The sequence below is a fragment of the Cydia pomonella genome, chromosome 18 (genome assembly GCF_033807575.1).
Source record: "Cydia pomonella isolate Wapato2018A chromosome 18, ilCydPomo1, whole genome shotgun sequence".
Taxonomy (NCBI): Eukaryota; Metazoa; Arthropoda; class Insecta; order Lepidoptera; family Tortricidae; genus Cydia; species Cydia pomonella.
In genome coordinates this window covers 19,299,465-19,323,052 of record NC_084720.1, presented here as the reverse complement: position 1 = coordinate 19,323,052, position 23,588 = coordinate 19,299,465, and the positions used below count along the sequence as shown (strand labels likewise).

The following is a 23,588-nucleotide window of genomic DNA, read 5'->3' as shown; positions in this document are numbered from 1 at the left end:
TATTTTTGTTGACACTGGAATAGTATCTATATAGTTAAGGTTAGTTTATTAATATATTATTTCGCTAAGCGCCTTAATTACGTACGAAAAATATTATTACACGATATATTACAAATTTATACAATCTTACAAATTTTGACGACCGGTCTGGCCTCGTGGGTAGTGACCCTGCCTATGAAGCCGATGGTCCCGGGTTCAAATCCTGGTAAGGGCATTTATTCGTGTGATGAGCACGGATATTTGTTCCTGAGTTATGGGTATTTTCTATGTATTTAAGTATTTATAAATATTTATATATTATATATATATCGTTGTCTAAGTACCCTCAACACAAGCCTTATTGAGCTTACTATGGGACTTAGTCAATTTGTGTAATAATGTCCTATAATATTTATTTATTCTTTATTTATTATTTATTTACAAATAATGTTTACATAATAACATGAAGTAGCTAGTTAAACGCGTTCCTTATCGCTTCCGATGCAAGAGTGCCCATAATGCTCACATTACCCCGCTGGATGGCTATAGACAGGCTCTGCACCAGAAACGATTTGGAGCGGGAGTGTCTTCATTTTACAAAAATAAGCCTATTTACTTTTTATTTTTTTACTATTAAGATATCTAATACAAGATACTTACAACGTTGCTATTATATACTTGTCTTATTAAACTGAATTTAAAAAGCATTAAAATATATGAAATATGATTACCACAGACCTTGTTCTCTGACTATTACTGTATACTAAATAAATAAATAAATAATTAAATAAAACTACGAGTATATTCTAATAAAACTATCAAATTTCATCCCTAAGTCTTCTTCGAAAATTCTACTTACTTTATAAATCTGACAATATGATTAAAACATGACTGTTTTGTGGCTTGATTTTCTTTAGTTGCCAAACAATACGTGTAGTAGGTACTTAAAGCCCGACCAGAAATATATGATCATTGTCAAGAGATGGCGCTGTAATTCTCATGTATAGGGTGACAGTTCAGTTTAGTATGAAAAATTTAAGTTCCAATGAAATTCCGCAATATGACGCGTGATCGTATATTACTTTACCTTATGTATTAATTTGCATGGTTTATTGTGAAGCTTAAGTTTGTCACATGAGTTCCTGTTGTGGTCGCTTTGGGCGGCGCTGCAACTGTTAAAGATCACACTATAATCTTAAGAGATAGCGCCACTCCGATAAACCATGTTGAGCACGAAGTGGCTAGTGCTGTGGTCGCTGTGGGCAGCGCGGCTAGCGCGGCAGCCGACGGCGCCGCTGCGCGTGAGCAGCGGGCTACTGCGCGGAAGCGTCGCAAGTGACGGCTCGCATGTCGCGTACCTGGGGATTCCTTATGCTACGGTCACGAGAGAGAATAGGTTTAAGGTTCGTTAATTTTTTAACTTAACTTGTGCCTCGTCTCGTCTCAAAAAGCGCCAAACTGAAAACCAGCCTAGACAGCGTTTCTTTGCCATGCCACCTGAGACTTAGCCGCCGTTACGGCCGGGCGTATTGGGTGATTGATATGAGAGGCGGGGAAGGTGCTGACGCACGTAGGGTCCCGTCCCAGACAATGCACAGTCCTCTCTCATATGTCAGTCGTTTTGACTGACCTCTCCATATTTCTAGGCTCATTGCCACATACTAAATTCGTAGAAAATTAAACATATTAATTTGAATTCTTTCTTTTTTCTTCGAACCGCATAATTCATCTCATGTAGATTTTCATTATGTTTTAGGCACCAGGTCCAGAACCAATTTGGGATGGTATATACGAAGCCATTGAAGATAATGTTATGTGTCTTCAATGTCAAATGAATTTTCTTACAAGAGAGATTGGAGAACAACCCGTGGGTCAAGAAGACTGCCTGAAGTTAAACGTCTACACACCTGCGTTCCCTTCAGATTCCATATTGCCTGTCATGGTTTTTATACACGGCGGAGGTTTCACAGAAGGGGCAGGCTTTCCTTTACTTTACGGACCAGATTACTTAGTGACTAAAGGAGTTATTTTAGTGACGTTTAATTATAGGTTAAACGTACCAGGATTTCTCAGTCTAGGAATAAAAGAGGCTCCTGGTAACGCTGCAATGAAAGACCAAGTGGCAGCCCTTAGGTGGGTTCAGAAGAATATTAAAGCTTTTAGAGGAGATCCAGATAATGTCACGATTTTCGGAGAGAGTGCTGGTGGCGCCTCGGTGTCTTACCACTTGTTGTCTCCAATGTCCAAGGGACTTTTCCACAAAGCCATCACCCAGAGCGGCTCTTCTCTATGCCCGTGGGCTTTCCAAGCGAACCCAGTTCATAATGCTCACCGAATAGTAAAAAGTTTGGGTTACGATACGAAAGACCCTCATGAGCTGTACAAGATTTTGAACAATCTGCCGTTACCTGATCTAGTTGGTATAAAGCTTCCAAAAGATTTACGACAAACACTGTTTTCCGAACTCATGTACGCCCCTAGTATTGAAAAGAATTTTGATGGAGTTGAAGCTTTTTTGACGGAGAAACCATACCAATTATTGACAAGAGGAAATTATACCAAAGTTCCATTAATAATAGGATTTACAAACGAAGAAGGTTATTTCTTCATAGGTGCAGATGATGCAGTAGTATCTAAATCTATCCTCGATTTCGAATTCGCGTTGCCTAATAATGTTGAATTTCCGTCAGAGTTAGAAAAAAAACGAGTTGCAGGAGAAATTAAAGAAATGTACATGGGTGATGAGCCTATATCAAAGACGCCCTCAGCAACTGTAAAGCTCTCAAGATACTACGGGGACCCATTCCTAATTTACCCGTCTTTGGCCGAGACTGAATTATTGCTTCAGTCAACTGATAAACCTGTCTACAACTACTGCTTCAAGTATAGTGGCTGGCGGAACGTGTGCAAAGCCTTTGCAGGTCGTGCCTTCCTGTTGGAGCCGGGAGCGACGCACGCAGATGACTTGTTTTATTTGTTTCATCAGCCCTTCTTGTCATGGCTGACATGGTTTGACAAGGAAATGATAGAGAAAATGACGACTTTGTGGACGAATTTTGCGAAGTACGGGTAAGTATCGCTTTATCAAACTATGGTATATGTTGATATTTTCATTTAGATACTCATTGAATTTTCATTAAAGCAATTATGTAAAATAAATAAAAAATTAGGTAGGAAAAAATTTAAGCTGCTGTAACTTAAAGACTCAGCGGTAAACTAAGCATTTCTCAGTGACTTGAAATAATTTTTGGCTAATTTATGTGAAACGTGATGAGAAGTTAATTATGATGTTTTCTGTTCCAGTGACCCAACTCCTGCCACCTCAGAGCTGCTGCCGCTGCGCTGGCTTCCCACGACAGCGACGAACCCTCGGGCCTTTGTGCTGGATCGAGAACTCTCCACCGTCCCTCTGTGGTTCAAGGAGTCGCTCATATACTGGAGGGATTTGTACTACAAATATAGGAGGAAGTGATTGTGACTCTGGTTTTTAAAGTAGATGAAACTTTAAACGCTAAATTTTAGCGTATAAAACCATTAAAAACTAATAATTAGTTTTTAAGATTTACTAACAAAATTATATGGGCTCTGTCCGAAATAAATGTGTTCATTTATTTATTTATAAATATGAAGAATGAAGCGTTATCAATGTCTACTCGATTGCCATATGGCAAGGCAAATACTGTTTTACTGTAGATTGTAAATGTCACCGTTATTAAGTCTAAATAAAGATAGTCATATATTGATACATAATAGTTATATACAGAGGATGACTCACTATAACTAGCTTAAATCTAAAATAGGCCCTTGAGACATTGTACCAAGGATGCTCGCGGCATTTTCTCATTGTGTCGCAATACTGATACGTTGTGCGAGGATGATGCCACCAGTTCTTCGGTTACCAGTTACGTCAACCAGACGCTTCGCGATAATCGCGATTTCTGCAAAAAATAATAAAGATTCATTCCTTTCCATACCATTTAAAAGACAATTTTGCAACTTACAACATATTATTTTGACATTTTGTGTCACAACAACAACTTTGGGACTCAAAATCAATTGGACAGGCAAGTCCAAGATAATACGCCTTCCATTGATAGGCAACAATAGCAAGCTCCAACGCCCATTATAATGATAACTTCACTTGTCTCAAACACCTAGAGGCCAATTCGAATGTACATTTTGATATCTAAATAGACATTTTGTTATCATATTGCGCATGCATTTCGCTCGTACTTGTATTACGGATGTATTAATTGACGACAGCGAATGCAACACAACGTACGTTCGAATTGCCCTTCCAGTCAGTTTGTGCCAGTACTATCCGTAACGTTTTATTAGCCAGGAAAATAAGTAGTTTATCTATGAAATCATTATCTATCATGATTGTTACCAGCCAAGGAAGTTTATCATATGTGCTTATGTATTCATAGTGTAGTATTAAATGACTAAAATAATGGCTCGGAATGTTTTCTAAAAACTGAAGAAGACAGCCTTTATTTAGAAACAACTTGTACAAAAATATAGGTACCCTAGTGGATAATTATATCCAGGGGTCGGACAAAAAGTGCGGATGACGTAAAAATGACGTACTTAATCTTGCACACAGGATGATGTTTGAGTTTGTATTTAAACTTCCGTGTGACATGTAGTAACAAAGTAGTATTAATGAAGTAACAAAATAATCGTAAATAAATCCATGGAATTAATAATACAGGTGGTAGGGTGATGTAGTGAATAAAATAAATTTCACGAAACTTGTTACCATAAGGTATAATTATTTGAAATTAGTTAGAACAAGTCTGTGGGATCCTCAGATAAATAGGTTTAATAGTCAAAAGTGGGAACAGTAGGTAAGATTAGCAGTATACGTGTTTGTCACGTACCTCCAAAAACGGAAAATTGCCACAATATTCGAGTAAAGATGACATTTTAGAGCGTTTTCTTATATATTAGTAAATATAAATTTTAGCTAAATACAATCATGAGGATACAATAGCTAAACAATAACGAAGTCAATTTATTGTTCAGTCAGCGTCAAATACTTCGTAGCAGTCAAAGTAGCCAAATAGTTCGGTACACCATATATTTAGTATGGTGTACCAAACTATTTGGCCACTTTGACTGCTACGAAGTATTTGACGCTGACTGTTCATCTGATTGACAATGTGTCAGTCAAAAACGTACTTACTCATTTCAAGTGGCGATATCGTTTAATAAAGAGGTCAATAAAGAGATTGATAAATGATACGTGATAATTGTTTATGAAAATCAAAAATACTATTTGAAATCATCCTATAAGTGGTTTGACGTCATTCGCACTTTTTGTCCGACCCCTGATTATATCAGTTATGAACTGAGACTTATATTAAATTCTATATCAGGTTAGGATAATATTAACTGAATGGGCTTCAATTCAATTCAATTCAAATATACTTTATTCATGTAGGCCTAGCAACAAGCACTTATGAATAGTAAGACAGTATTACATCTTAATCTAATTATCAGAGCAATTTATTGATGTTGTAAATATTATTCCATATATAATACATACTAATGAATATAATTCATAAATCAAATTTAATACTAAAACTTTCACAAAATATAGTCATACAAAAAAACTTCCTCTTTCTCGACGCAAAAGAGGGGTGTTTTATGTTTGACCCTAATGTCTGTATGTGTCTGTCTATCTGTCCGTCTGTGGCATCGTAGCTCTCCGATGGATAGTGGTTATTAGCTATATATGTTTGATAGAAACCGATCCACCAGTTTCAAGAGTATCAGCTATTTTCCAAAATGATGTAAGGCATTTTTGGCATAAATGGTATATAACGTAGGGCCTTTTTAATTTTTTAAATTTTTAATGTCAGTTAGCATTGCGTATCTGCATTTGTCAAGAGTCGGCACTTTGGATTTAATGATCTAATGATGAAATGTGAAAACTGCCCAATGCCCAACCGCGCATAACATCCGTAACAAATATTGAAAACTAATTCAATTGTTTACCGTAGAACAGGTACTGCCTGCCCAATAAATTATAAATTCAAACATCAAGTCGATTTAGTAGGGTAGGGTACCCTCTTAAAGAAATCAAAAATGTGTAAAAAAAATTACTATATAGAGTTTATTAAAAGAAATTGTCACTTTGAACACAGATCTTCATTACATTTATAAAAAAAATTGAGCTTGCTTTCAGAATAGGTGCTTTTCCCACCCAAATTCTTCATTCTCTCTAATTAATAGTAAACACCTTCACATTTATTCACATTAATTTATTTCTTTCTATAATTAGCATACACATCTCTCCAATATTTCAGTGAATCCTTGAACCACAAGGGCACGGTGGCATGCTCCCGATCCAGGACGAAGCTTTGAGGGTCTGCGCGGTCCGTGGGGAGCCATCGCTGCGGTACCAGCTCAGAAGTCGAAGGAGTAGGGTCTCTGGAAAAGATGACAACGTCAAGTAAGACCTTGTCTTTCATGTTTTATGCAAAAAAAAAAGTATATCATGAACTTGAGAAAAACAAAAAATGTAATAGGCATTTATAGAAGGTGTGCATCGCAAGACAAGGACTAGCCCTTGGGGTGACCATTTTAGATATTTGTCTGATAGAAATTTAATAATCCAATTAAACTTTTAAAACAAAATGTTTCCAAGTCAGGATAGGCACTTACTAGATTGTTTGTAAAAACTTACCCAAATTTCGCAAAATTTGTCCACAGAGTCGTCATTTTATCTATCATCTTTTTGTCAAACTTCGCCAACCAGGTCAAGAAGGGTTGATGGAACAAGTAAAACAGTTCATCTGTGTGCGTCGCTCCAGGCTGAGAGAGGAAGTGCAGGCCTGCAAACACCTTGCCCATGTTCCTCCAACCGCTGTATTTGAAGCAGTAGTTGTATATCGGTCTGTCGGTTGACTGCAGAAGTAGCTCTGTCTCAGCTAATGATGGAAATGTCATAAACGGATCTCCGTAAAATTTAGAAAGCTTCAGTGTAGAGGATTTCTTATTTGATATAGCTTCATCATCCATATACATTTCTCTTATTTCTTTTGCAATTCGCTGCTCTTCTGCCTCTGTTGGAAATTCAAGGTTATTTGGTAAGGAATGCTCGATTTCACCGGTGATTTTTGATGAGAAATGTTTCTCTGCGCCAATAAAGAAGTATCCCTCTTCATCCGTCGTTCCGATAATCATAGGGACTTTAGAGTATTCTCCTTTTGCCAATAACTGATAAGGTTCTTCTGTTAAAAACGGTTCAACATTATCAAACTGCCTTTCTACACTAGGTGCGTAAATAAGATTGGAAAACAACAACGTTCGTTCATCTTTAGGAAGTTTTGCCATGAGTAGTTCTTTTATAGGTCTCTTATTGAAAAAGTTCAATAGTTCGTAAGGGTCTTTCGTATTACATCCAAAACTTTTTGCAACTAAATGAGCATTATTTTCGGGATTGCTTTGATGCGCCCACGGGCATAAGGATGATCCGCTTTGTGTGATGGCTTTTTGGAAAAGTCCTCTTGACATTGGGGACAGTAAGTGGTACGATACAGACGCGCCGCCAGCACTCTCCCCAAAAATAGTAACATTATCTTGATCCCCTCCAAAGGAACCTATATTTTTCTGAACCCATCTTAAAGCTGCAACTTGGTCTTTCATCCCAGCATTCCCTGGCGCCTCTTTTATCCCTAGATTCAAGTAGCCTGGCACGTTTAATCTGTAGTTAAAAGTTACTAAAACAACTCCTTTAGGAACTAGATAATTTGGGCCATAAACTAGGGGTACGCCAGATCCTTCTATGAAACCTCCTCCGTGGATAAAGACCATGACAGGTAACTTCTCCGCAGGAGGTACAGGAGTGAATACATTTATTTTCAGGCAGTCTTCTTGTCCTGTGGGTCGCCCTGGTAAGCCTCCAGTGGGGAGAACGGGACATTGTGGGCAGATGACTTTGCCGTCAATCGCATCATACACGCCATCCCAGGATGGTTCAGGTGCCGGTGCCTGAAATAAAATTAGACCAAAATTATAAACACGTATATATATTTCAATTTTAAGATTAAGAGAGCTTTTGCTAGATACGTAGAGGTTTCCGTTTACAGTAATAAGATGATGCCAAGTACAGTCGCCATCAGATATATCGGAGCGACCAAGGTGCCCACAAATATCTGAAAACGCCTCTATTGTCAAGGCGTTAGAGTGCGAGATTAGATATTTTTGACCATCTCGGCCGCCGATATATCTGATGGCGACTGTACCTCTAGGTACTGACATCAAAAGCTCTGATTCATGATTAGTCAGAAAAGGAAGCAGTTAACTGTCAAATTAAGAAAAAGATTTTGTTACTTGATGGTGATTTAAATTCTTGGAGTCAGACCACGCTAAATTTTCATGCCAAGTGGTATGAGTAAGTCAAGTATGAAGTTGGGGTTAGGAATATGTAGGTACGCATTGTTACTGCTAAGTTTGTGCAAAGTCAGCGTGACTGTGCAAAATGCGTCCAAATGTTGCAAACGTGCTGCCAATGCACCTGCGCGGTGGCAGCGTGGTTGCATTTAATTTTATCGCCTGTCACTTTCGCACTTACTTACTAGTTAGAACGTGACAGGCATGGTGACAAGCCATAAAAATGCGATCGTGCTACCGCCGCTATTAGCGAAAGGCTCACGTGCATTTTAACGTTCGGGAATGATGAGGAACTATGATTCACGTTGCATTTACGACAATTGGACGCACCTTTACATTTCTACAGTTTAATACGCACCTGAAACCTATTCTCCGGTGTGACGGTAGCATAAGGGATCCCGAGGAAGCGCAGATGTGTGCCATCCTTAGCGACGCTCCCGCGCACCAGTCCGCTGCGCACGCGCACCGGCGCCGTCAGCTGCCGCGCGCGAGCCCATGGCACCCACTTGCTTATACGCATCACTATCAAACTAATAAAAGACATTATAACTATAGTCCTGCCAACCAGTTTTGTTAGCAGAAAAATGCAGAAGCTGAAATAGATGTCATATAGGGAAGAAAAAGTGACCAAGGCAAGTGTATACGTCTTATTTAGGGGTCCATTGATTACCAGTTCGCCGGATGATTGCATTTTCTTTAGAAGCGGGAATTTTGAAGATGTAATTACAATACTTTCGCAATTTTAAGTTTACACTAGTGTTTCTCGGGCAGGTATGCGCTTATTATGCGAGATTTGACGTTTTTAGATTATGAATTGTAAGAATATAACATCTGTCGGTGTACCCTTCTTGTTTGATACTATAGCGTGGTAGAAAATGCCGTCAATTTGCTCTAAATTATACTATACCTAAACGTTGCCCTGGGCTCGAAGTTGTAGCAAGTAGGTCGGTAGGTAGGTAGGTAGGTAGGTGCAGCTAACAGCAGAAGTAACTGAGTGGGCTAGGTGTCCAAAATGACCTGTAGGTGTTCCCTGATGTTAATAACAAGTTACAAATTTGATCTGGCTTTGTTATGGAATATAAATATTAATAATTAATAATAGATATTATATGACATTACTACACAAATTGACTAAGTCCCACTGTAAGCTCAATAAGGTTTGTGTTGAGGGTACTTAGACAACTATATATATATAATGTTACCGCGGTAACGGAAGGCCGCGAACAAGATGGGCGGACGAGATAAATAAAATAGCTGGTCCAAACTGGATGCAAATAGCCCAGAACAGAGCAAATTGGGCATCTTTGGAGGAGGCCTTCACTTGCGGAGGGGTTCTTGCTCTTTAAGTACTATTAGTCTAAAAAAAAGTTAGTGTTAATCATAATCTAGATTTAGTGTTTTTATCTATGTGAAAATGTATAGTCTTAGTTTGCAGGAAATAAAAGGCTTTTGTATTTGTGTATATCATGTATAAATATTTCAATACATATGGCGTTATCCATAAACGCGTTACTGGCCTAAATTAGCTATGAATCGTTTGTCTATATCTGTCATTTTGACTTATGTATTTGTAAGAAAGGAATAAAACCTAATTTAATTAAATCAAGTCCGTAAAGTTTTATGAATAAGGGAGTTAGAAAACAGCCATGAATCGGGAACAAATATCCGTGCTCATCACACAAATAAATGCTTTACCAGGGTTTGAACCCGGGACCATCGGCTTCATAGGTAGGGTAGTGACCCACTAGGCCAGACCGGTCGTCAAAATTGACTTTTTTCAATCAGAAACATCACCTTTATCTGAAAAAAAAAGAAGATGAGTAAAATGGGGTCCGGTTCTTTCATTTTGAGCACTCGCCCGCTTAGGGCTTGTTTACAAATCACGCGTTTTTTGCCTACTTTTTGAACCCCCTCCCCCTTGGTGATATTCGGTGAGGTTCTTGCCCCCCCTCTCCCCCTTATGTACATGTAACTACTACTATCATTCTCCGGCCTTGGCAATCTTGGAAACCAAGGTCAACATCATAAACGTAAACATAAAACTCTGTGCATGGGTTGGTTTTGTTACTTTATTACTTAATATATTGCGATGCTTGTTTCTGACATAACTTTGTATGTTAATTAGAAGTCATTCATTTGTGTCTCAGACCCTTTCCATCCAAATAAGACATTTTTATGATGTAGGTAAGTAACGTGTGATTGGTCTAAATTGGCCAAAAATCCAATTCGAAAGGGTTTCAGTGGAAGACCACTGTCAAATCCAAAAGTACCCTTCCACCGAGCTGACTGGAAGTTTAAGCGTCTTGAATAATTTTTACTCACCTTCTTACATTTTTTTTTAATTCGTCAATTTAGGCATTAACATAATGCACCCATGAATGTCAAAAAAGTACATTTGTACAGAATTAAAATTAAATAAATATTATTATTAAATATTATAGGACATTATTATTACACAAATTGACTAAGCCCCACAGTAAGCTCAAGAAGAATTTAACTTACTTAATCACACTCTTCTTTTCCTGTTTTTTCCTGACGTCACACCTTAGTATTTATCCAATTTTAATTAACATTCACAACGAATCATCACGACTCGTTTTTTATTCTAATTCTAGAGGAACAAACTATACGATCTAAATTCGACCGTAAATAACTAGTTTTACGATTCAAAATCAAAAACAAACTCTTACTTTAGTAACCAAACGTTGTGTTCTCGCGGTGTAGTAACACAAACTAAACTGAAGTCGAATCGTCTGTATAAAAATACACTCAACAACATTCAAGTACAATGGAAAATGTACCTTATGTTGGCCGTGATAAGAGTTAATTTCAATTTACGACAAACGACTTTTACGATTGCATGTTATCTGCTATTCTTGCTGATTCATGAGATATGATAATTGATAGTATTAAGTACCTAGGCAGACATTCGTGGACTTAATAATACATAATTTCGATGACAGACATAACATGCCACAAGAGGTGTACATGTATATAGGGAACGTCCATGACTATAGAGCGCAGCATAGGATCAGGAGCTCCCTGTTTTTTATACCACGTCGGTAAATTGGTTGGTAATTGGTTGGTAATTGGCGCGAATTGTAAAAGTCCAGTTTAAGCTTACAATAGCTACAATGCACCAGAAAAAGTACGTGAACTGTACAGGGCAGCACTTCTTTTGCAGTGAAGTGTCAATGTACAGTTTGTTTTTAATTCGGGTCACAAGATGGCAGACCGGCCAATGCGCACAGCTCTTGTCCAAGAAAAAATCGTGCCCTCGAGTTGGACCGCCGAACTAGAAGGCGCTAACTACTACTTCGAATAATTACCGCATATTGTGCTATAAGCCATACAGATACATTTGCTTATTTCAGTTGTCTCAGGCACGATTTTTAGAACGAAGTTCCTTATCGGACTATACGGACTTAGCGGATGGGGGCTAGGCGAAAAAAAGTCTAAGATTTTTCCGTCACAACCCATACGATTGAGAAAGAATGAGAATGAGGATGACCGACATGGACATGGACACGGAAATGGGACACGGATACGAACACGAAGAAAATGAGCATGAGCATTAACATGAACAAGAACATGAACATGAACATGAACATGAACATGAGCATGAGCATGAGCATGAACAAGAACATGAACATGAACATGAAAATTATTGCTTGAATTCCGTCACAACCCTTTCTTAACTTCGTTTCAAGCGAGTGTTCTACGACACACGCATTTTTTCTTAGCCTTAATGATTTTCAAGTACTTACCGTATTTTAATCTGATGAACGATGACAAGAGAACGTGTCTATAAATGTATGTCCATATATTAATAAGTACTATATAAAAATACCGGCCTTCTTATCTGTCATGCTCAAAGAGAGACACTAGTAGGTACCCGTACCACGAGTCATTGACAGTGTCAACACTGACATATACTACGTAATTTACTTTCTATAGATGTAGCATCTTGCTCGCACTAATATAAGTAAGTTACGTTCACGCTAGCGTTTATCTCAGTGCCAAACTGGTGGCAGCTATAGGTAAATAAAAATAAATAAATTCATTCAAATTTTATTTAGCTTTAAGATAAATGCTATAGGTACCTAACGTTGCCCGTTTTTTTCCTCCACGATTAAATCTGTCGTTTACCTAATTATAAATTAACAACATTTTATTTACAATAACAATATACATAATGGATTGCGACGACTTTGGTTTGCGACGTATTCCGAGTAAAGGAGAGGTGGCGTAGCTACTTTAACGAGTTGCTGAACACGCAACACGCAAATGTCTCTCCTCCGGAACTGCCCCCTAATCTTGGACTTGTTGCCCCTATTACACCAGATGAGGTGCAAAATTGTCTTCGCAACATGAAAAATCGGAAGGCCGTGGGTCCTGACGACATACCGATTGAAGCGTGGAAATCGATGGGTCCTCATGGTGTGATCATACTTACTGACCTTTTTAATCGCATACTCACCAGCCGCAAGATGCCCAATTCATGGAGATTGAGCATTATAACGCCAATTTATAAAGGCAAAGGTAGTGTACAGGACTGTGGAAGCTACCGAGGTATTAAGGTCATGTGTCACACCATGAAACTCTTCGAGCGCGTAATCGACTCAAGGCTCCGGCAAGAGTGCACGGTCTCGGAGTGTCAGTATGGGTTTCGTCCTGGCTGTGGCACTATAGATCCCATCTTTGCCCTAAGAATGCTAGTCGAGGCCTACAGAGAAAAGAAAAAGCCCTTGCATATGGCTTTTCTGGATCTGCAGAAGGCCTTCGACTGCGTACCGCGCCAGGTAATCTGGTGGGCTTTGAAGGAGAAGAATGTGCCACAAACCTATATTGATATTATCCGAGACATGTACCACAATTCGGAATCCATAGTAAGGACCGCCGTTGGCGATACTCACCCATTCCCTATCACAGTTGGCGTTCACCAAGGCTCAGCCCTGAGTCCTTTTCTGTTCAGCGTAGTGCTAGACATTGTTTCGGCAAAAGTCCATGAACCATCTCCGTGGCTGATGATGTACGCTGATGACATTGCACTGACAGATGAGGACAAACAGAAACTGGAGCATAAAGTGAATAAATGGAAGGGTGCGCTAGAGAATGGCGGTCTGAAACTAAATGTTGCGAAGACCGAATACATGGCATGTGGCGGCACGGACCCCGACCCCATAAAGGTAGGAGACGAATTTGTCGTGAAAACGAATAAATTCAAATACCTTGGTTCCGTGCTGCACGAATCTGGTGAAATCGATCACGACGTCCAAGTCCGAATAAGTGCTGCTTGGGCAAAATGGCGAGAAGTAACCGGTGTCATCTGCGACCCTAGGATACCGGTGAAGCTAAAGGGCCTTGTGTACAAGAGCATCATCCGACCAGTCCTACTATATGGTAGCGAGACCTGGCCTGTCCTCGGAAGACATGTCCAGCAGCTTCACGTCACCGAAATGAAGATGTTGCGATGGATGTGTGGCGTTACGCGATTAGATCGCATACGTAACGAACACATTCGTGGCAGCCTTGGAATTCGTGACGTAGCGGATAAGCTGCAGGAAAGTCGCCTCCGATGGTATGGCCATATAAGCCGCAGACCAGTAGACTACGTCGGAAATAGATGCCTCAACCTCACTGTCCAAGGCCCTAGTTCACGCGGCCGCGGTAGGCCTAAGAAGCGCTGGCTGGAGGTCGTGAGAGCGGACATGGTGGAGAGCAATCTCACATCTGAGGATGCCGAAGATCGGGCAAAGTGGAGAAGATTAAGTAGGAGAGCGGACCCTGGCGCTAGGCCGGGAAAACGCTAGGTTGAAGAAGAAGAAGAAGAATATACATAATGGATATATACAGATATTATTACAAGTAGCTTAAATTTAAAATAGGCGTTAATTACGTTGCGCGAGGAAGCCGCCAGCTCTTAATAATAATAATTATTAAGAGCTGGCTGGTCTCATAGCGAAGAGTCTCGACCAACACCTTGAGAGACTCGCTAGGTGGTTGGATTAAGGGTCAGATGCAGAAGGCGGTGATCTTGGACACGGCGCGGATAGTCCGGCGGTTCCTCTCTCTGCAGCCCTGACCACCGGCAGCTTGGGTCCTGCCCCGCTGCTGGCGGCACCCTAGGTTACGTTTTTATAATGTGGAATGGAAAAATCATGTTTTTGCTCTTTTGATTTGACTATGATGTTCTTATCGTTATTTTTTTACTTAGGAATACCAACAGATAATACATCTTACATGCTCTTAAATCTATATGACAATCAGGGCTGATGCTTAAGTTCTTGTCGAAAACATGCAAAATATATTCGATAATGAATATAACTGGCTATGGGGTATAAGTAATCAACCAACAATTTTTTTCTATGTATAACCGATCAAACAACTTTGTCAGTAGAAAAAGGCGCGAAATTCAAATTTTCTATGGGGTGATCACCCCCGCGTTAGGTTTTCTTAATTTTCTGCTTTTTTCTACTGACGGAAATGGCTTGACAGACTATAAGTGTATCATTGGTAACAAATTAGGTAAAAATTAAAGACCAGCACTTCTACAAGAACAGTCACACTTTACTAAAAGTTTCTGTCGTGACATATTCACAATGGGATATATCTCTCCAATCTCTTCTGTCAAGTTAAAAGTCTTCATATATCTGGATGACGGTTTGATCGAGTATCTGGTCGGTTATTCCACAGAAAGGTCTACTTTGTCGGGGATGTGACGCGTATGGCAGATGCCTTAATAATCTTCAGAAATTTGTAATATACCGTTGAGTTATAAGCTTATTGTTATTTATCAAACGTTATCATCAAATGGCTTCTTAGCCTTATCGAAGTTTTAAAAATAGCGTCATGTACCGGACACTTTCCTGGAATGCCCAAGCCATGCCCTGTTAACAAAAGACGTCTTCATATCATATCATTTATTCAGTAATAATCGTACAATGTCATTGGTATACATTCCACTCATTTCTTCAACTGTGATGTTTATCACAATCAATGTGATCTATACTTAGTGTAGACTTCATTCCAGTACTTGAGCGAGTTACTCGACCACAACGGGCGAGTGGAAGGTTCGTTGTCTATGACGAAGGCTTCAGGAATTGAGAGGTTGGTCGGCGGCCATATTAATGGCAACAGCTGCGATGCTTCTGGGGTTGGGTTTCTGAAACAATCCAGATGAGATAATCACAAGATTCATAAGTACAGTCATTAAAACTATCTATAATCGACACTGTTCCGTTGTTACTATATTATCGGGTTTCTATGTCTATCGTCCGTATTCATGATAACAATATTTAAAACGTGCCCATAATAAGTCAACAAACATTAAAAGCAGATAAAATAAAACAACCTATGCAAGGCCGTAAAACTGAGCTACCTACTCCTAAACCTGTTTAAATATCATTTTAACAGTAACAGCTTTAGTTTCTCTAAAATACATACCCAAACTTGGCGAAGTTTGTCCATAGAGTAGACATTTTCTCCATCATTCTCCACTCAAACATATTCGGTATCAAGAGCTGCTCAAATAAATAGAAGAGCTCATCTCCATGAGTAGCCCCAGAAGCTGTTCCAAATCCTGCCCACGCCTTGGGAACGTTCTTCCAACCTGCATAGTCAAACACGAAACTAAACACAGGTTGATCTGTGTTGTTCAATATCAGTTCAGTCTCTTTTACGACAGGGTACACGAAGAATGGCTCTCCGTGAAACTTTGACAGCTTTTCTAAAGTTTGCTTAGATATTGTGTCATTGCCCATGTACATTTCTTTAAATCTGCATGCTACTTCTAGCTGTTTCTCTTCTGTAGGAAATTGCAAGTTGCAAGGGAACGCTTTTGAGAAATCCATACCTGATAGAGTTGTACTATTCTCGAAGCTAGTGAAGAAATATCCTTCTTCGCTAGTGGTGCCTATCATTAAAGGCATCTTTGTGAACTCTCCTCTTGATAACAGTTCATAAGGTTCCTCCGTCAAAAATGCTTCCACACCTTCAATTTCCTTTTCAACGCAAGGCGATGCTAAAAGTTCTGATAAAATACTCCTACCGTGTTGACGAGGAATCCTTGGAGCTACAAGTTCTATGTCAGTCTTTTTAGAGTAAAAATTGTAAAGGTCATGAGGATCTTCGGATTCATTACCCATGACTTTGGCCAAAGAAGCGGCAATTTGTACTGGCGATGGCTGGTATGCCCATGGAGCTAACGACGAGCCACTTTGCATTATGGCCTTGTGGAACAGACCCTTAGACATTGGTGATAATAAATGGTACGACACTGATGATGCTCCAGCGCTTTCACCAAATATTGTTATATTATCAGGATCTCCACCGAACGCCCGTATGTTTCTCTGAATCCATTTCAACGCTGCTACTTGGTCTTTTATTCCGGCATTTCCTGGGGCTTCTTTGATGCCTAGGCAAAGGAATCCTTGGACATTCAGTCTATAGTTTATGGTGACGAGAATAACGCTTTTGGAGACTAAATTTCTTGGCCCATAGAGTGCTGGCGAGCCTGAGCCTTCGATGTAGGCCCCGCCATGGATGAAGACCATGACGGGTAGAAGGTGGGTGGAGGTGAGAGGGGTGTAGACGTTTAAGGTAAGGCAGTCCTCCTGGCCGCTAAAGAAGTCAGTACTGATGTCCAGACGCTGGAGACAGCGGATGTGGTCTCTGTCCGCTTCGAAGGTGCCGTCCCATTTTGCCTCCGGACCAGGTGCCTGGAGATAAAATTAGACTTATTTTAATCACAAACAGATTAGGAGCGAAATTTCATTTCATCAATTTCAATTTCAATTTATTTATTTGCAACCAAGTACAAAACACATACAACTTAATGCCAGGTGTACAGTACGTGGACCCTGATAGGGCGCAGCAAAACCTTATGGACTACATGAAACTAATTTTAATCTTATGGTATATAATGGCTATTAAAATATAATTACAATTCGAACTATTCCATAATTTAATAAACATTCCATAAAAGTATTTCATAAAAAAATAATTGATCGACAAAAGAAAATACAAATAAAAATAAAATAAAAATGATATTATAGTCATAGTTACACTGCATTGGAAAAATAAATAATCATCAATAAAATTAAATAAATAACAAAATTAATGAAAATGATCAATACATGAATGGATTAAGAGGACGTTTACAATAACTCAATACAGATTAGGTATTTTAATCAAGAAAATCCATAGAGTAATCAATATCCGTGAATTTATACCTACACTGGAGAAAGTAGGTACCGCACATTAATATTCGAGAATGGTGTGTGTATGACATTTTGCCTGGCCGGTGCCCAAATCAATAAAGTGCTAAGGTATCAGTCGCATATTAATTTGGTAGCATTTTTTTTGACAATACACCATGCATTACATGAACATAATTTACGAAGAAGTAGAGTCCAAATTTAAACTACAAAAAGTAGGACCGCGAAGCGCGAAAGCCTAACCGCGAACTTATATGTCTTGTATCATTATCATCATCTTCCTCCCTGCCGTATCAGGCAATGGCGTCTCCATCAACAGTTCTTGTCCGGATTATGAAACGCTGTAATAAGGCTCGCAAAACCGATCTTTGTTTTGAAGATTCGATCACACATTGCGTAGTGGACCGGCTAGGAAGCCGTTGTATGTTGTGTGTTGTCTACTTATTAGGTAAGTTATCTATCTCTGTGATGATACCACTCGTGGAAAGCGTTATGCAAGACTGCATTACGTGAATTACCAGTGTATTATTAGGTATCTGTGCATCGTACGAGTAGAAACAAAGTAAGGTGTACTCAGGTAATGCAGAATTTTTTTTCGGAATTACCTGAATACTTAGTAATAAGTTTATGTCTTAAAATAATTTTAAATTAAACACAATTTTTATGTTTAAATTACAACGGTTTGATGGAGCTTAGACATTTTTTTTAATATTACGTTGGTGGCAAACAAGCATACGACCTGCCTGAATGCCGCAACTCCAGAGGTGTTACATGCGCGTTGCCGATCCTAACACTCCGCACCCTCGTTGAGCTCTGGCAACCTTGCTCACCGGCAAGATAATAGTTAAACACACCCTGATCCCTGATCCGTTTTTGGGGCCCACCGAGTATAATGTTTTGACCAATTATCAAGTAAAACTGTATTATATATAAATAAAATATCTACGTAAAGAACGCAAACTTTGTTCCTATCTTACTCGTGATTAGCACAGGGCATATCTATCCTGCGGCTATCTCGTAGCAATAGCATATGCCGATATACGTCGTATATACCTATGCCGTAAAAATTGACTGTTATTCTATTTAAAATCATCCGTCAATTATTCCTTATCAGAGATATATCATGGTTTGCATAAAACTCACCATATTCTTCCTTGAGGCAGTAGCATAGTGTATTCCAACATACTCTGCGCATTGTATGCTAGCGCTTGCGAATGCCATCGGTATACCGTTACGCAAAGTTGCTTTTTTGACATGATCAGTCCAAGCCAGTAATTTAATGCTTACCTTAAACCTATTCTCTCTCGCGACAGTAGCATAAGGGATTCCCAGATATGCTATATGTGAGCCATCATGCGCGATGCTCCCGCGCAGCAGCCCGCTGCCCACGCGCAGCGGCGCCGACGGCTGCCGCGCCAGCCGCGCCGCCCACAGCGACCACAGCACTAGCCACTTCGTGCTTAACATGCTTTTATTATATATTTATTTATTTATTATTTATTAAATATGTTTACATGACATTAGTGTTAACCGATGCGTCACGAAATTTACATGTATTAACATTCTCAAGAAAATTGGTTACGGGACACTTATTGGGATATCCTCAGTGGCAGTGATGCTCATTTAGTTTTAACGACGAAACACTAATTAATAAAAACGTTTTATTATAATTTTAAGTTTACGTAATTAGTGGACACGTATGGTATGACCTCAGTGCGTAACAGGCGTTTTTTTTCACATTTAATGGCTTTTAATTTCAAATTTACAAAATATAGTTTTTAGTTTAGGTCCTCAGGGGACAGCTCAGTATGTGTCACATGCGTTAATTTTCACTTTTAATGGCTTCTAATAACTTCAATCTATGCACAAAAATGTCCCAATGCGTTATGCGGATATTTTTTTTATTTATCCTTTTCATTTCAACAGGACCTTCCTGTCTCGTCTTAATGTTTTTCGGCTATTGAAACACAAAATTGAACGATGATGTCGTAACATTATAAACCGATTTAAATTCTTGATATCACTGCTATCATATTAGGCGACATTTAAAAACAACTTATTTTATCACAATATTATTTGTTTACTTTTTATTCCACGTTTCGTCACTCACATTTTCTGGTCAGTATGTTTCACCTGACTGCGCGAGGTTAACAAGGTTAATGTGTTTATTGAACATGTTATATGTGTTCGAAATGCGAAAGTTGTTGGGCGCGAAAGTCTGTGATAAAATGCGCGTGCGTTTGTCGCTGCGATTGGTCGCGGACTGTTGGGTGTTTTATGCACTTCTGTGTACCTGGTAACCGGTCTTGCATGTATGCAACACCATAGTACAATAGTAGTGGTACTAGTGGTAGTGAAGATGTTCAACCGAAAAATAATGTAAACAAATAGGTATGGCTATATTTTATAGATTTAAGTAGAATTACCGTTATGGTATATCATTCAAATCCTTTGTTGTTTTAGTTTACTAACAGGTATTGATTATGTTAAAAATGTAGCTCCTAGTATAAATAATTTACTACATCTTGCAGGAGTTAATGTTTCACATATAATGTTACATTGTATTTACTATTTTGTACATGATTGCAATAAATAAATGATAATATAATAATTTGGTGGCTTGGTTAGAATTATATACAGCTTAAAAATGAATTTACTAGAAAGTTAATATAATTAATAGATATTTTATTTTCTCACTGTAACGTGTACGCTCTCCGTATGTGGGTTTTCATGCGATGTTTGTTGTAGCAATATTGGTACACACGATAACTATTGCCTACCTACTCAATATACCCATGTGTATAGATAAATCCTATACACCCTATACATATACACAGATAACATACAAAACTCACAAACAAATAAACCCAGAACCAACAAATTTACGATTTGTTGTGTTTTTGGAGAATTGTGCAAGCTAGTTAAGGGGAAACATTACAGGTCACTTTTCCACACAAACGTTCTCGACATTATTTCCCTGTCTGATATTTTTTTATATGAGTTCAATATTACCAATACCTGTGTCTCTACGTTTTACTTTTTTTATATTCTTGTTTTTATAAGAACTAGGTTACTTCAAAAAGCGCCTAAAAACGGTCAAATAAATGCGCCGTAAACAGACACCTAGCATACATAATATAAACGGAAAAATAAACGTAAAAATCAAAACGGCCATACACAGATAATGTCTTTCTCATTCCGTTCTCAAATTTTCTATGTGATTGGAGTAGGAAAATGTTGAGAAAGAAACCTCGATTTATGAGATTTTTATGCAGGATTTTTCGTCAAAGTTGCAGTTGTCCTTATCGCACTAATTTTAGGAGCCGCCTCCGTCAGAGGGATGAAGATATTTACCTCAAATTCTTCAATTTGAAAAGGGCCTCAGCTGGTATTTCCTCATAAATTCACCGATTCCACTCTCTCTGGTTATAAGAAGTCAAACCAGTTCTGCTACACGTAGTCATTCGGGTTGACCGAGTTTTACGTTTAACCATCGACTTATATTGACTTATAAATAAACATGTACATATATTATGAGGAGTGTAAAAATATAATAGATTTTTGCTCCTAGTTGCGTTAGACTGCTCCACTGGCTAGCATTGGTTACGCACAACTTCGCTTGTAAAGACGGGCCTTACAAAGTAATATATTATATTATATATAAGTCAATGCGTTTAACATGATACATGTTAAATACTATAATTTGACAGTAAAGTAGTGTATGACCCGCCTGATCTATCTTTGATTTTGTACATACCGTAAAACGTAAAACCACCTAACTACTTAGGCATAGTCATAGTTGAAATACTACAACTATGTCCACAATTTCAACACTGAACTAAGTATTAAATAATAATAACATGTAAATCCAAGAATTCATCTAATCTATCTTTCTGAAACTCTCTAGGTCCATGGGGTCCCAGCGCGCACAAGTTTTTTGCAGAAATCGCGAAGCGTCTGGTTGACGTAACTGGTAACCGAAGAGTTTGCGGCTTCCTCGCACAACGTATCAGTATTGCGATACAACGAGGAAATGCCGCACAATCAAGGGCCTATTTTAGTTTTAACCTAGTTATATTGTAAATAAAATATAGATGAAAAAAACCATAACATTAGAGTTAGTTTTGGACCAAGGTTGAGAGATTTTGGAACTTTACTCGTAGGGACTTATATAAGTAGGTTTATGGTACTAGTTTTAAATAACAGGTAAATATGGGCGGTACTTGGACGGTCCGGTAAACTCATTAATCCGGCACTAATATAGGGGTGCCAGTGATCATTTCATATCCAAATTTATTAATTTATTACCGTAAAACTACCCAACTATAGTCCAATACTGCAACTATGGTCCACAAGTTCAAAAGGAAATTAAGTATCTATAACAATGTTCCTTTAGGTTTACTCCTAGTTTTACCTTCCATTTATAAACATACTTTGCCTTAGAACTACAAAAATATAGTAAAATACAAACCTGAACGAGAAAAATTGAGTTTATTTGTGGACCATAGTTGGGAGCTTTGGAGTGTAGTTGGGTGGTTTTACGGTACTCTTGAATATCTTTATAAACGCCGTAAATCCAGATAACAGTACAATTTTCTTTGAGTTGAGAGATTTTGTATGTAAGTATAGTGTCTTGCATCGACGTACTTGAAACATATCAATGTAATAAGCAGATTTGTTATTAATTCCAGTAATCCGGCTCACTTGTGTCAGCATTAGTGCTGGATTAATGAGATTGTACTGTAATAGCATTTACGTTTTTGAAAAACTAAATAAAAATATTTAAAACGAAAAAAGTGTTAACTGCCTCCCCTATCAGTCTTGCTTTTATTTTTTTTAATACTACGTCGGTGGCAAATAAGCATACAGCCCGCCTGATGGTAAGCAGTATCCGTAGCCTATGTACGCCTGCAACTCCAGAGGAGTTACATGCGCGTTGCCGATCCTAACCCCCTCCCGCCCTTGTTTAGCTCTGGCAACCTTACTCACCGGCAGGAACACAATACTACTTATTCGAGCGACAGAGAAGCAGATAACGAAATTTCAAGTTCAACCCTCTGGCTATCCTGAGCCATCGCTCCTACTCTAAAGCGACGGGAACGTCACCGCTGCACATTACGGGCCGGGCCGGCTGCGCCGATAACACGGCTTATGGTAAACAGCGGCGGGACCGGTTCACCCGGATTTACGGCATTTACCGGATTTTTCCGGTACTCTTTTAATCTTTATTGTTTTTGAGTGCCGCCGGATTTGAGAGGGTTTGGCTTTTTAGGTTGTTTATTTACTTGTTTTATCGGATGACAGTCGCAGTTTGTAACAATGATATGTCTGAAGAAAGATGACAATACATTACATTTAATCACACATTTAGGGTGCCTTTTGACCAGAGATGTGCTATGTTTGCTATGCAATGTTTTCATACATTTGAAATGTAACTCCAGCTACAGCTACGTTTCAAATGTGTGAAAACATAGCATTGCACAGCATTACACATCTCTGGTCGAAAGGCACAGGTTGACTCATATCTGCACCCTCTACCAACATTTACATTCAAATGTTATAATTTAACCGATATTTTCGAATTCGAGTAAGGTTGCCAGAGCTCAACGAGGGGGGTGGGGTTAGGGTCGGCAACGCGCATGTAACTCCTCTGGAGTTGCAGGTGTACATAGGCTACGGAGACTGCTTACCATCAGGCAGGCCGTATGCTTGTTTGCCACCGACGTAGTATAAAAAAAAATCGAATTAAGAAATCAGAAATCATAGCATTTATTCGTGATAAACTATGACATACAAAAGTATAACTACATAACAAAAGAAAGAAAACATATAATAAATAAATAGAGTATATAACATGCTTTAAAATACGAATTGTACACATATTTGCACCACGCAACCCCTCTGCTGCTTTTACGCACCTGCATACCCTCTGGTGTTGCAGGTTGCAGGCGTCCATGGGCGGCAGTAGTTGCTAATCATTAAAAAAAA

At 38.8% G+C, this 23,588-nt stretch overlaps 3 protein-coding genes across 4 annotated transcripts; 1 reads left to right on the top strand and 2 right to left on the bottom strand.

Moving 5' to 3' along the window:
* Positions 1-1,125: 1,125 nt before the first annotated feature.
* Positions 1,126-3,493, top strand: LOC133527458 (esterase FE4-like). The gene is made up of 3 exons (XM_061864481.1): positions 1,126-1,382; positions 1,736-3,048; positions 3,283-3,493. The coding sequence occupies exons 1-3, from the start codon at positions 1,203-1,205 to the stop codon at positions 3,449-3,451; spliced, it is 1,662 nt and encodes a 553-aa protein (XP_061720465.1). The 5' UTR covers positions 1,126-1,202; the 3' UTR covers positions 3,452-3,493.
* Positions 3,494-6,075: 2,582 nt separating this feature from the next.
* On the bottom strand, positions 6,076-11,121 carry LOC133527456 (cholinesterase 1-like). 2 transcript variants are annotated; one of them, XM_061864476.1, is made up of 4 exons: positions 10,885-11,121; positions 8,741-8,912; positions 6,674-7,980; positions 6,076-6,417 (listed from the first exon to the last, which is right to left on the bottom strand). In XM_061864476.1, the coding sequence occupies exons 2-4, from the start codon at positions 8,900-8,902 to the stop codon at positions 6,249-6,251; spliced, it is 1,638 nt and encodes a 545-aa protein (XP_061720460.1). In that variant the 5' UTR covers positions 8,903-8,912; positions 10,885-11,121; the 3' UTR covers positions 6,076-6,248. The 2 variants fall into 2 exon arrangements, with proteins under 2 accessions (XP_061720460.1, XP_061720459.1); XM_061864475.1 differs by having other exon boundaries at positions 11,073-11,121.
* A 4,169-nt stretch (positions 11,122-15,290) lies between these two features.
* Positions 15,291-19,938, bottom strand: LOC133527459 (cholinesterase 1-like). Its single transcript, XM_061864482.1, has 3 exons — positions 18,888-19,938; positions 15,829-17,102; positions 15,291-15,547 (listed from the first exon to the last, which is right to left on the bottom strand). The coding sequence occupies exons 1-3, from the start codon at positions 19,065-19,067 to the stop codon at positions 15,379-15,381; spliced, it is 1,623 nt and encodes a 540-aa protein (XP_061720466.1). The 5' UTR covers positions 19,068-19,938; the 3' UTR covers positions 15,291-15,378.
* Positions 19,939-23,588: the final 3,650 nt, after the last annotated feature.